Source organism: Crinia signifera, chromosome 2, assembly GCF_055691185.1.
Source record: "Crinia signifera chromosome 2, ASM5569118v1, whole genome shotgun sequence".
Lineage (NCBI taxonomy): Eukaryota > Metazoa > Chordata > Amphibia > Anura > Myobatrachidae > Crinia > Crinia signifera.
Window position 1 is genome coordinate 64,168,568 of NC_139218.1, and position 12,855 is coordinate 64,181,422.

At 44.7% G+C, this 12,855-nt stretch overlaps 1 protein-coding gene across 3 annotated transcripts in view; it reads left to right on the plus strand.

Moving 5' to 3' along the window:
* Positions 1 to 12,855, plus strand: part of PIMREG (PICALM interacting mitotic regulator) — a 32,219-nt gene that overhangs the window by 10,030 nt on the left and 9,334 nt on the right. For all 3 annotated transcript variants that reach the window (XM_083172252.1, XM_083172254.1, XM_083172253.1), the window contains 2 exons: positions 7,934 to 8,271; positions 10,168 to 10,263. In XM_083172252.1, coding sequence (XP_083028378.1) covers positions 7,934 to 8,271; positions 10,168 to 10,263 — 434 coding nt within the window. The remainder of the gene's footprint in view (positions 1 to 7,933; positions 8,272 to 10,167; positions 10,264 to 12,855) is intronic.

A 12,855-nucleotide genomic window follows, 5' to 3' on the forward strand; every position in this document is an offset into this window, starting at 1 on the left:
TAATCTTCTAAAGGATAGGGGCACTTTAAAGGATAATCCCAAAGCTAGCCCATTTTGCATTAAAAGGCAAAATATGTATTCAATGTTTAATGGAGACGATGCACACCTGCACTTCACTGGTTGTTAATGTTTTATTTCAGACATCTGAATTGGCCACCTGGTATAAAGGGGTTACTTTCTACCCTACCAAACAGAGGGGTCGCTAGTTTTCTGTTCTGGTATGTCCATGGCTTATATTAATGTAAATAGTTTCTTTGCTTAAATATTGGCAGTGCCTCCACCTGAATCTGTATGGCCGCAAAGATGAATGAATGGGACTTTCATACACCAGACTGATTCAGGCAACCTCTGCCCCATTACAACTAGCCTTTTTATACTCAAGTTGAATAAAACGCACAAGATTCCTTATTCAGGCCCTGAAGGAAAAAAGAAAATCACATGAAGGGCTGATAATCGGACTCGTAATGCACATATGCAGTACAGCTAGAGACTTCAAATGATTGACAGTCTGCAGCCGTTTTACAAAACAGATGTGTTTGCTCCGTCTTATGGGAGGGCCAGGGCTTCCGTCTTCCAACTGAGATTTCCTGGCTCTGAAGCTGCATTAACCTATCTGAGCTTCGCTTCTGCTTCCAAGTAAGCGGCAGCAATGCTTTATCCAACAACAGCTGAATCGTGCCCAAGGCATGTTTTCAAAACCACAATTGTAACTTGTCTTGCATATGGAAAGCTTGGGCCCGCCTTTGAAGTAGGCATTCCTTAGCTAGGTCCTCAAGGCACACTAACGGTCCAGGTTTTAGTAATCTCCATGCTTGCGCACAGGTGACTTGGTTTTACCTCCATATCATTTTAATTTTTTTGTTATTTAACCTTCGGTGCTGAAGCCTGGTCATCACGTAAACCTCCACTGTTAGTGTGCCATGACAGCTAAGGTTGGGAATACCATGGGTATCACCACTCACAGGTGGATAGGGGATGCTTGCCCTAGTTCAGGAAGGCTAAGAGCCAGAACAGAGGCAGTTAATCTAATGTGCCGGTGGTATTCACCAGGGACCACCGCTAGAACATTTGGATTTAGCTGCACTCGTCATGCCCTCTGCCCGGATTCTCTTGTACAGGTGCTGTTATATACATTGGGTAAAGTTGGATGTACGGTACTTGTGTAGTTTCTGGCGCCGTGCTACTTCCGGGTTCTACGCTCGCCACAAACTTATGTTAAAAAAAGTAACTTAACTCCATGCCAACATGGATAGTTCATACCTCCACTATCCATGTTGGCATGGAGTTGATTTTAAATAGCATGGCGAGCGTAGCGAGCCACCGAGCCCGCAGCGTGGGCGAGCGAAGCAAGCCCCGCAAGGGGACTCAGACGCACGGCGCCATACTGGCGCCGTGAAACTACAAAAGTACCGGATGTACATCGTGAAACGTACAAGAGTAGTCATCCGGGTCAGAAACAAACAGATGGTGAAGTACGATGTCGAAGACTGAATCTGGTTACAGGGAAGCCAAGGTTATACCAGGAATACTCAAATATAGTACCAAAGGTCAATACACTGGAGCAGGAAAAAATATTCTGGCGCAGGAGACCTCCCAGGGAGTACCTTTTTATAGGTGGAGTTCAAATCTGGCACCCTTTAAATGCCACAAAGATTGCCACATCCTATGGGAAACGCAGCTGCCTGTGCATTTAAGCTTTCGGAGGAGAAAGCCAGAAGAACAGACATCGGTAGTGGGCTGCTAGGGTTGCCCTTCACTGGCCATGATCCCTACACTGCTGGACCCTGGTAAGTGGGTGCAGGGTTTGATGTTACAATAGGTTCTCAAACTCTGTCCTAAGGACCATAAAAGGAACATGATTGCCAGGTCACTTAGCTGGTGCACAGGTGTACTTATTTCTCAATGACACATTTGAAAAGTTCTACAGCTGGAGCAAATTATTTCCCTTGTGATTCTTTGAGGAGACCTTGAAAACATGAAACGGGGTCTTGAGGACATCGGATCGAATCCCCATCAGTGGTGATTGCTGGCACACACACACTGTTCCGTCCCCCATTAGCATGCATCGGGTCGCTAACGATATTGCTAGGTTTTATTTGCAGCACATAAAACCTAATGTCAATACATGGGAGCACACATAAGGCTGGTACACACTGAAGGGTAGATTTATTAAGCTCGGTGAAGTGATAAAGTGTCTTGTTTTTATCACCAGCCAATCAGCTCCTACATGTCATTTTTCAAACCAAGCCTGTAACTTCAAAGTTAGGAGCTGATTGGTCTGTAATAAAAACCAGACACTTTATCACTTCACCAAGCTTAATAAATATACCCGAGTGATATAGGCGATGAGCCGATCCGGGCGGCATATTGCTCGGTGTGTACCAGCTTTCTTTTCAAAAATACTTTGTTTTTATTAGTCACTCCAGCAATACTGTGCTCAGCCTCTAAATCAGGGGTGGGCAATAAGTGGCCCTCCAGCTGTTGATGAACTACACATCCAAGTATGCCTTGCATCAGTTTCAGCATGGTCAAATAGCAAAACTAAGGAAAGGCATGCTAAAAAGCCGCTAATATTATTGTCCAGCCCTGCTCTAGATTTAACTATAGAGATCTGAGATACAGTAATGTCACTTGAATAGTGGCCCTTATTATGGTTAATTCGCAACAGCTGCTCTCACCCAGCCTTGCAAGTAGGGGGTACCCTTACTTATGCGCGTGCCTCCACCATCATTTGATGTTCTGCAACCATCGAAAGAGGAGGTTCCCACTAGCATGCAAATGGATTGTCATGTAAAACATCCGTTCGCAAGCCTTGTGAATGAATCCTGCTTGCGAATGGGGGGCATCGGCTAACTATTCGCAAGATGGGGTTAGAGTGACTCGCAAGGATGTGAATTCGCATCCAAACGTTTCAACCAGAATAAGGGCCAGTAGGCAACTGAAAATGATAGCCCACCCCTTTTTTCTCTTTTTTTTTTTTTTGTTAGATACCCTCTGTTACATTCATCTAGGGCCGATTCAGGGATTAGCTTTTGCATGTTCAGCTCTGTGAGCGCTGGCCAGACTCTCCAGGTGGGTCTGTTCCACTCTGCACCTTAGAGATGTGTGCTGCTGTTTGTACAACCCACTGCACTGTGTATCTGGTCCTCACCATCCATTCTCTGGCAGCCACATAACTAGGCAGGTCTGGCCTTAACTTCACTGTCAGCCTCCTGGCTCTGAATTGTCAGTTTCAGCCTGTGGCACCAAATCACCTCCCTACCACTAGAGTACTGTTTCTTGACCAATTCTGTCCATCCCTGACAGCATCTCTGGCTGTTGAGTCCCTTCCAGATGGAGCTGTGGGTCACACTGGTGTTCACATACAGCGCCTTGTCCCCTGGACATAACACACCAAGAAGGCACATAAGAAAGCAGATAACATTTTAGTGGAGCACAGAGCTGGGACCAATGGAGAAGACGTTCTGTACCACCTGTGACCACCATTGCAGTTGTGTGAGATGAACAAACATGCAAATACATCTTTTCAATTTCCAAAACTTTGTGCTTCATGCATCTGTGATGTCACAGGTCCTAATGAATTTATAGGTTGATGCTCCTGCCCCAGTATATTGTTTCCAGATCATCTAGTTGGAGCAAACTGACTAACACAATAGATCTGCAGGTGGTATTAATTATTCTTTAGGCTACCTTTAAAAAAAAAAAAAAAAACTGTTCAGCATCTATGTGGACCACTGGATGAGTGATAGCCTCCCTGTTACACTGCAAGAGCCTTGTGTATTGCATTAATGAAAGGTTCCATGTGTTACCATTCACAACAGTAAAAATTATTATCTGCATGTCATTATATTCCCACTTGCCACAAAATTCTCCACTTGTGAGTGGATCCCGCTTGTAATATTGTCAGGCACCCTCACATGCCCAAATACCAGAAACCACTCGCTACTAACCTAGTTGCAAACAAAGTAATCGCTTAATTTTGTTAATGGTAGCTTTAAACGTTTCTTCTCTCCAGTATAGACCATGCGGTGGATGCAGGAAAACCACTATTGGCAGATCTTATGTTTGTAATAAGTGGTGTGCTATGGAGCTTGGTCCACAGGGTAGATAACTTAAACTGGGATTGCTTTATTAACAGGTAGAAAGCAGATGCAGAGTAATGAATACCCCCTTCACATCACACAAATAACCTGGCATCAAGGTGTGGTGTAAACAAACCACACCAAATAACCTAGGTCGACCAACCTGGCATTTCAACTCCGTTTAGAAGATGGATTAAACCCAGGTCGACCTCTGTATAATGGCCGAACCAGGTTTAAATTGAAGATGTCTAACCGTAATACAGATACCACTTTCGTGGTATATCACAATTCCAGGTCTATCAGAGGGTTGGGAAGGTTTTTTTTTTCTATAAAAACTAAAACATTGATTTTTTTTTTTTTTTTTTTTTTTATTATTATATCTGTCACTACATACTGGCTATTAACAGTAACACAACCCCTGGTTTCCATCCTTCATTCTCTGACTGAAAGCTGTGGGAGAGAGTGGATCTATGATTTATTGTGTTCCTGCATTTTGCCTTTAACTTCTTGTGTGCTTAAACTACTGATGGTCCTAACATTTGTTGCCTTATGCTTTGGAAGTTATGTTGAATATTGATGACTAAAGCACTTGAATATATTGAGATCAGTATCTTAGACTTTTTTTTTTTTCTGTGGAAAGCATATTATTTTATTTGTAACCTTTTGGGGATTGATAGAATCTGTCAAAGTCACATATATATTGAAGTCTCTGCTACAAAGGACTGAGAGAGGGAGTAATCCCTTAAGATGTTCAAACTAGCAGTGCCTTAGCCGACCCATAAAAGAGAACAGAAGCTGCACAAATTGCTTTCTGGACTGAAAGCAGCCAAGCAAAACCAAGCTGTGGGATTATGGGATATCTCCGAAACTTTTACACAGGGATGAGCACAATAAAGTTCTCGCTAATAAAAAGAAAAGTTGTACTGCAGAATTGTAACATTCTGCCATTGTAAATGCCAGTAATGCCATGGTCTACTGCTACTAATTGCAAATGGTAATCCTTCTGTTGAAAGGCTACACAAACACATAATTAGTGGCAAGGCAAGAAGATGCGTACTTTTTGTGTGGAGCGAAAGGAGCGAATGCTGCCTCTACTGCCATCCATATGCTGTTTTAAGTGCAAAAATATGCAAATACTAGTTTATTCCCTGTGTGTATGAGAGTGCAATGCAATATGCAAAATGTGAAGTGCCCACTTTGCTGGGGATCATTGGATAGACATCAACTAGGTCGACATGGGTTATTAGGAATGAGAAGAATGAAGATTTTGAGGTTCCCCACATTAGTCTCTTGTGCACAATGCAAGAGACCTAGAGTTTGGCTACCATGAAAGCAGAGCACGATTCTGTTGTGGTTATCCGTTCCATGGTTGAGAACTCATGCCGCTATTTTCCCACTATTCCCATTTGATTTGGAAAGCATATGTCACCTGTTGTATGAACAGTCGGCTTCCTGCCGTTCAGATACTTGCTGTTGCCTTCTCTGTTTCTTCAGTGTAGTTTGAAGCGGTACTATGTCTGCATTACCTTAGGGTAGATGCTTACTTGGTTTCTTTTATCTAAAGTTTTTCATTGGCATCTTGATTTGGTAAGCAGTTTTGGAGACCATCTACTGACCTTCCATGCCTGTCGTGTATGGCAGTCGTGCTGTTTACTCTGGCTTTTGCCAGGAGTGTATTTGAGTTTGGTGTTGATATCCTTATCTGATCTTGCATGTGGGTATGGCAGGGCTTCGTACTCATCTGGTTTTTCCGCTGAGTGGTTTCTTTTTGCATCACCCAACCTATTGTGGGTCCGGTTTTGCCTGAGGATTCTCCAACATCTCACGTTGATGGTGTTTGTTGGTGGTGGTGGCTCTACTGAAGGCAAACTTTTGTCCTTGATGAGAATGGTATGGCCTTGGTGGCTCGCTACTTATGCTAGATGTTAGTATATATTGCAGTTTCTCATCAAGATTATATTGCAGATCCTTAGCCTGTCCCGACCTTGTGATGGCTTATTCTACTCGGTGGGTCCACTTGGCCGGCTACCCGTAAGGTGTCTAGGTTGCTGTGAAGTTGTATTTCACCTTAAGTTGCCACATTGCAGGCACATTGTGTGACGTTTTATTGTTTTGACATGTTTGCGGCCTTTGTCTCTTAGTTTGGCTGTACAGGTTTGCGGGATTATCGGTGCATTTACACCTGTATGGGAAGCTTTGGGATGTCCCCGTTGTATTCAGAGACTCCAGCGTCCCCCTGTGGATAAAAATGAAAACAGGATTTTGGTGCTCACCGCTAAATCCTTTTCTTTCAGTCTATAGTAGACGCTGGACACCCACCCTGCGCTTTTCTATTCTGGAGTGGGCAGGTATAGCACCTGGTTGCAAGGTGTAATCGCTTTACAGTCCTTTATTATATAACATATATACGCGTGTATTTTTTTTTTTGTTCATATTTTCCAGAGGTCTCATTTCCTCCACTGGTGCTAGTTTTGCCGTCTCTCCTCTGCACAGTTTTTTAACTGGTCTGTGAAGGGGCATAGAGGGGGAGGAGCCAGTCACTCACACAAATGTTTAAAGTGCCGGCTCCCCTAATTTCCCATGTATACCCATTGTTTTCAGAGACTCCAGCGTCCCCTATGGACTCAGAGAAAGGGCTTTATCAGGAAGTACCAAAATCCTGTTTTTACAGGACATTCAACATCCACTGGCAATTTGTCACTGATGATTGTTTATTAATATGCAGCAGTAACGCAAATTAATTTCTAGCGCTCTTTATCCCAGTAATACAAAACCTACTTTCACTGGTGAGAAATCTCTGAAGAAACTGCGTGGCTGCCTGGCAGCGAGAAGAGTACTGCTTGATGAATCAGTGCATCAGTTGTCATTTTCCAAATTCACTTGACCAATTCACTTGATCCGATCACTTTATAAAAGACTGGGCACTTGGGAGGATAATCAGATGTAGTTGGAGGTGTGTTGTGCATTGCAAAGTACTGATTATCAAAACATTGTGCAGGACTCATTCTGCACGGTCATGTCCTGCAACGTAGCACGCAGTCCAGCATCAGACTAAGTGACTGACCATCAGAAGGCTTGGCGGCTGCCTTTGTTTTTCCACAAAGACGTGTGATGCCACCAGTTAGTGGAAGGTAAAGGTCGGGGATCTCCATGGCTCCACGGATATTTCCTGGCCTCTGCAGCAGTGCGTCCTAGGACACAGGCCAGATCACTACTGCAGCCAAAGGTGTCTGCTTGTTATAGATGCCACCTCCTGCATCACTATACAGCGCTGTCCCTGATAGCAACTCCTCTAATCACATCTGATTTGTAGTGTTCACTCTAGAAATTTTGTCGGGCACGGCGCCGGGGGGGGGGGGGCGCCTGGGCCTGCCGACGTCACACTTGCAGGCGGTCCCAGGCCGCCGACGTCACTAAAAAGGGCGGGCCCAGCCCCGCCGAAGATGTCGCCACTACAGGGGGAAAGTGCCGTGATGCCGGGGAAGCGCCGGGCATCGCCGTCTGAGGCGGCGCTGGGCTTCCCCGTGCAAGCTGTCGTGCAGGCACCAGGCTGTTTTAGCGGGGCGCTGCGAGAGGGGCAGGGTGCATTTTGCCCTTAAAATATCGGGCAGCGCCTCGCTAAAACAGCCTAGCGGGAACACTAGATTTGGGTTCATGCTGCAATATCGCCAAGTTTAAGTGTGTAGTTACAGTACATTGCAATGCAATAGAATGGGGTAATAACCCATGCGGGGGCGATTCTTATTGTATGTATTTCATTTGTGAATTATTTTAGTAAAATGTGTAAAACTTTTTAACTTAAGCGGTGAAATAGCTTGTAAACGTATAACTGCATATTCTTTGCTTTGCAGAGAATAAGGAAGACTGGGCAAAAGCCGAATCATTATTTATTGGCTTCTCCAGGCCAAATGAAAATGTCCACAAAGCAAAGTCGTACTCCCAAAAGTGGCAAAAAAAGTTCCACGCCCAGGACCCCCAGATGTCTCCGGATGGTAGACGAAGCTAGCCCAAACACGCGGGTAACTCCAAAATCCAGAAGGAGGTCATCCCTCTGTACCAGAAGGACGGGCTGGGAATGGAGAAGCTTCTCTAACTTCGTAGGAAAAGAAGGGGTGACCCTGAGGAGATCCGTGAGAGCAGCTTCACTGAATAGCCCATACTCCTCGCCTACAACTCTCAGCAAGAGAAGGTACCTGACCAATCTGATGTCTGCAAATTGGAGCATGCTATCCTGTGCTGCTATGTAATGTACACTGTGTGAGATTCAGTTTAGTATGAAGTGCCAAGCTACTTAGCGTGCTAACATTTGAAGGCATTATACAAGATTAGGATCCGGCTCATTACTACTGCTGCTGAAATATAAAATAATGGACATTGCTTGTAATCTGCACCCAGTTTGGGTGTAACAATGGGCCTGAGTCAGTTGTGGGTGCAGGAAGCATTGCTGCTGCTTACTTGGAAGCAGCAGCAATGCACTAATATGATAATGCTGCAGGATGAATCTGGTATAAGTAGATGCCTCCTCCCTGCGTTTGTGTCCTGTGTTGTGTTCTAGGACCCAGCATTGGATCATCTGTGACACCACTGACAGCGTAAGTAACTGGTTGGGTCTCACAGGCCAGGCGCTACTGTTCCAACAAAGAGGTCAGGAAATCTCCATCTCCTGATGGAGATACTGCCCCTAAAATGGCAGCCACACATTTCTGTTTTGGAAAGCTGTGGCCACCCCAAAACGGCAGCAGACAGTCAACCATGACAGTCTATAGCATTAGTGTGTCCACTAATGCATGGCCCATGCTGCACAGCAGATACTTTGCGCTATGTGCTGCAGATCCAATGGGATCTGAATTAGCCTAAATCCACTATATACATATTGGATCTTATTTGGTCGTGCCTGAGGGTTGAGTCTGATTGGTTTGTGAATTAACCCCAGGAGCTGTATGGTAAATAAAAGTAGGGTTCTTGATAGACTATGTCTACATAGTTTCCAGATTGGCTGGTAAACATCATGTGACTGAAAGCAAGATGGCAGTGCCCATGTTTATGAAATGGAGGGAAACTCAGCTTGCAGAAAGCATGGCTGCCACCTGTGGACTTAGGAATTGAGATGCAGAGTGCAGCAATGCGATATGTGCCATTGTGACATGATGGGCGCTACTATATGACCGCTGGAGGCGCTGGCCAGACATCGGGACACTTGCAATCTGTTTACTGCACCATGCATGTTTAGAATACTCCAGAGCAAACATAGAGAAACACTTATGGGGCCTACACATGGCACACTTTCAGGGCATTTTCTAAGCTCTCGCCCGGTGATTAATATCCAGCATGCTGGAGAACACTGGCCCTGACAGATCGCTCAGCGACATCTCCCCATGTGTAGGCCCTGTAGAAGGCAAGAATGTGTTTCTCAGACACCAGATCATGGTAGAACAAGCGATAGGGTGTACACAAAAAGCGCTCGCTATGAGCCTTAATACCATACAGAATTTATCAAATTGTATGTGGTTCCTTTTTCAAAGTCCAGACCCGATGTCGATCTGAAATAACCACCTCCTCACACAGACAACTTGTGTGGGGGTGGGATGACAGAAAGAGGCGATAACAGGTTATCTTTGGTAAAAAAAGATTTCATAACAGGTCCACACTTACAATAGGTGGATGGTTAAAACAGCATTGGATTCAATTCCCATATGGCAAAACAGCAACTAGTAAAGATGGAAGTAGGAGCAGGCTCAGTCCAAGGATCCAGGCACAAGTCCGGAACGAGGGACACCAGATCATGACAAATTCTAACTGCACTGCTGTAATATTTGTCATTTAATTATAGACCTGATAATAGGTGACACAAACACACCTCATGTTATTTTCCTGTTTCATCCATTTCTTCAATTATTTATAGTTTTTCTCGGATTTCATGAGGGTTCTGTTAAACCTTTTCTTTAATAGCCACAGTATTGGATCTACATATGTAAATAATCTTCATTATGTATTGTTATCATAGGATAGATTGTCTGTAAATTTCCGTGTTCTCTAATGTTTTTTTTTTTTTTTTTTTTTTTTCATCACTTTTTTTTTTTTGCAGGCAATTCGACAAAGACCTTGAATCGGTCTCCACAGGAATCCGGCAGCTAAAACGCCTCTCTAGGGTGTTTGACGATGCCATCCTAAAGGAAGAAAGGTAGAGTGGCTTTATCTGTCTGATTTGACCATTTGAGTCTGTAGCTGGCTGAAGCATAAATCTGAAATCATGAAGGCATTATTTGGGGCAGCGTGAGACAGCCACTTCAGCCAGCACCTCCCTTACCCTCCTCAATCCCCAGAGAAAATGCATTGTATACTGTAGTACTGGGACTGCTTTTAAAGGTCAGCTTTGTTAAAGGACAAATAAAACCTGGCAGATAAGTTGCAAAAAAAATATACAAAGGTTTTCGCAGCTTATTATATCTGAGATACTGCTGTGATCATAGGGACATCTGCCAGTAACCTTATTGATGGTCTCTGTAGGAAACCTCTCTGAGCTTGAAGGAACAGAACAATACCTGACACTCTGTTGTGTTTTATATACAAGTTCTGAAATTAGTATGGAACCTTTAACTCATTTCATAAATGACCAAGCTACATTTAACATTTAGCAGCCCTTCATGCTCATTCCCATATGTGATGGAGCACTGGGGGATAAATGTAATAGTAAGCTGCCAGAAGTAAGAGATTTTGAGTGAGTCTTCCAGTTTTTATTTTCACAGCAGCAATCATGTACAAGGCAAAACCAACCTGCGTTTGTCTTGCAAATAATTGCTCTTTAAAGAATACTGTCAGACTCGCACCAAATCCCATACGGTCGACAACTCGGGGACAATTACATTTAGCCCTGTGTGAAAATACATGTTGTACACGTTAGTGAGGATCATTATAAATACAGTGTATTATGACTCCATACTGGTAGCACTGGTTATTGACAATGCTGTGTTGACATGTTAAACCACTGACATAGGAACGTGCCTGTCAGAAATGATTCCTCCTACTCTTCTTTAGCAGCTTTCTGATTGGTGGTCCTGCATCACACGCTTACACTCTACCACCCACCCAAAATAGATTGCTGAAACAAATGGGTGTGGTATAGCTCACAGACAATGTCTAGGTCGACAGCAAAAGGTTGACACGCACACTGTCTCCATTGACCAAAGGTCAACACACGATAAGGTCAACATGAGTTTTTCACCTCCCTCCTTTTTATTTTTTTTATTTATTTTTTGTCAATGTCGACACCAGAGCACTTGGACCATTAATTATTAATTAATTAAAAATTAATGTATCACTTTGCTTGCCATTGTCCAGGCCACTTTACCGTTCCCTTTCGGAGTCCATTGTGATTAAGTATTAAAAAGATGAAAAAAATTACCCAAAAGTTGTGTCATCCTTTTCCGTGTTTACCTTTTCGGTACTTGTTTCCTAGAAGGGCGCCCACGATTTTGATCTTGGGCATCGCAAGGAAAAAAATTGCGTCGGTCGCATCGCATGTGGCCAAAAAAAATCGATTTTACATAGGGAACAATGTTAAATGGCCCACAGACCCCAAATACCCACCCTGAAGTGTGAAATGGCCCCCCCAATTGTTAACGCCACCCCACGATCAACGTCAACCCGATGCGTGGCGAGCGGCGGCGGTACGCGTCCTCCGACCTTTTCATACCCCCACTATCCACGTCGGCGTGGAGTTGAGAATAGAAAGTGTGGCGAGCGCAGCGAGCCACCGAGCCTGAAGCGTGACAAGCAGAACACGCTCCCGAAGCGTGGCGAGCGGACACAGATTACTTAAAATGTATTCCGCGGGGCGCGCTGCGCTCGTCACACTTCGGGCTCGTATTCCGCGTCCCCTCGCGGGGCGCGCTGCGCACGCCACGCTTCGGGCTCACTGCGCTCGCCACACTTTCTATTCTCAACTCCACACCAACGTGGATAGTGGGGTGGCGTTCACAATTGGGGGGGCCATTTCACACTTCAGGGTGGCTATTTGGGGTCTGTGGGCCATTTAACATTGTTCCATATGTAAAATCGGGTCAATTGGGCCATTTAACATTGTTCCCTATGTAAAATCGGTAATCGCGTCGGTCGCATCGCATGCGATTTTTTTTTTTGGCCGCATGCGATGCGACCAACGCGATTTACATTTTACCATGCATTTCTATGTAAAATTGCGGCCGTCGCATCGCATGCCATTATAATGACATGCGATGCCCGTGATGGGCGCCCTTCTAGGAAACAAGTACCACCTTTTCTTAATGTTGACCTTCTGTCTGTTGACCTTTTATGGTGTTGACCTAGACATTGGGGTGTATTCAATGTGGCCGGCGAGGGGGTTAAATGGCGGGGATCACCGAAAACAATCGATCCTTGCCGTTTAACCCCCTGCACCGGCCGCTCACCCTATTCAACATGCCGGGGGAAATCCTCGCTGTCAGACAGCAAGGATTCCCCCAAACAGCGAGGCTCGCGGCTAATGCAGGGAGCCTGCTGCATTTAGCCGCAAGCCTCGCTGGCCGCTCGCTCCAAAAACCTAGCAAGTGGGAAACTGCATGCAGGGGGTCAGTTTAATACTGACCCTGCAAGCTGCTCGCTGTCACAGCTTGCAGAAAGCATTGAATACACCCTATTGTCTGTCAGGCATCCAGATAGCAGTAGAAATGGGGTTTGTGTTAGTAAAATCACAAGATTTCACAAATGTATAGTGTAGTGCAGCAGTAAAGTGTTGCACTTCTTGTATTTGTTAGGT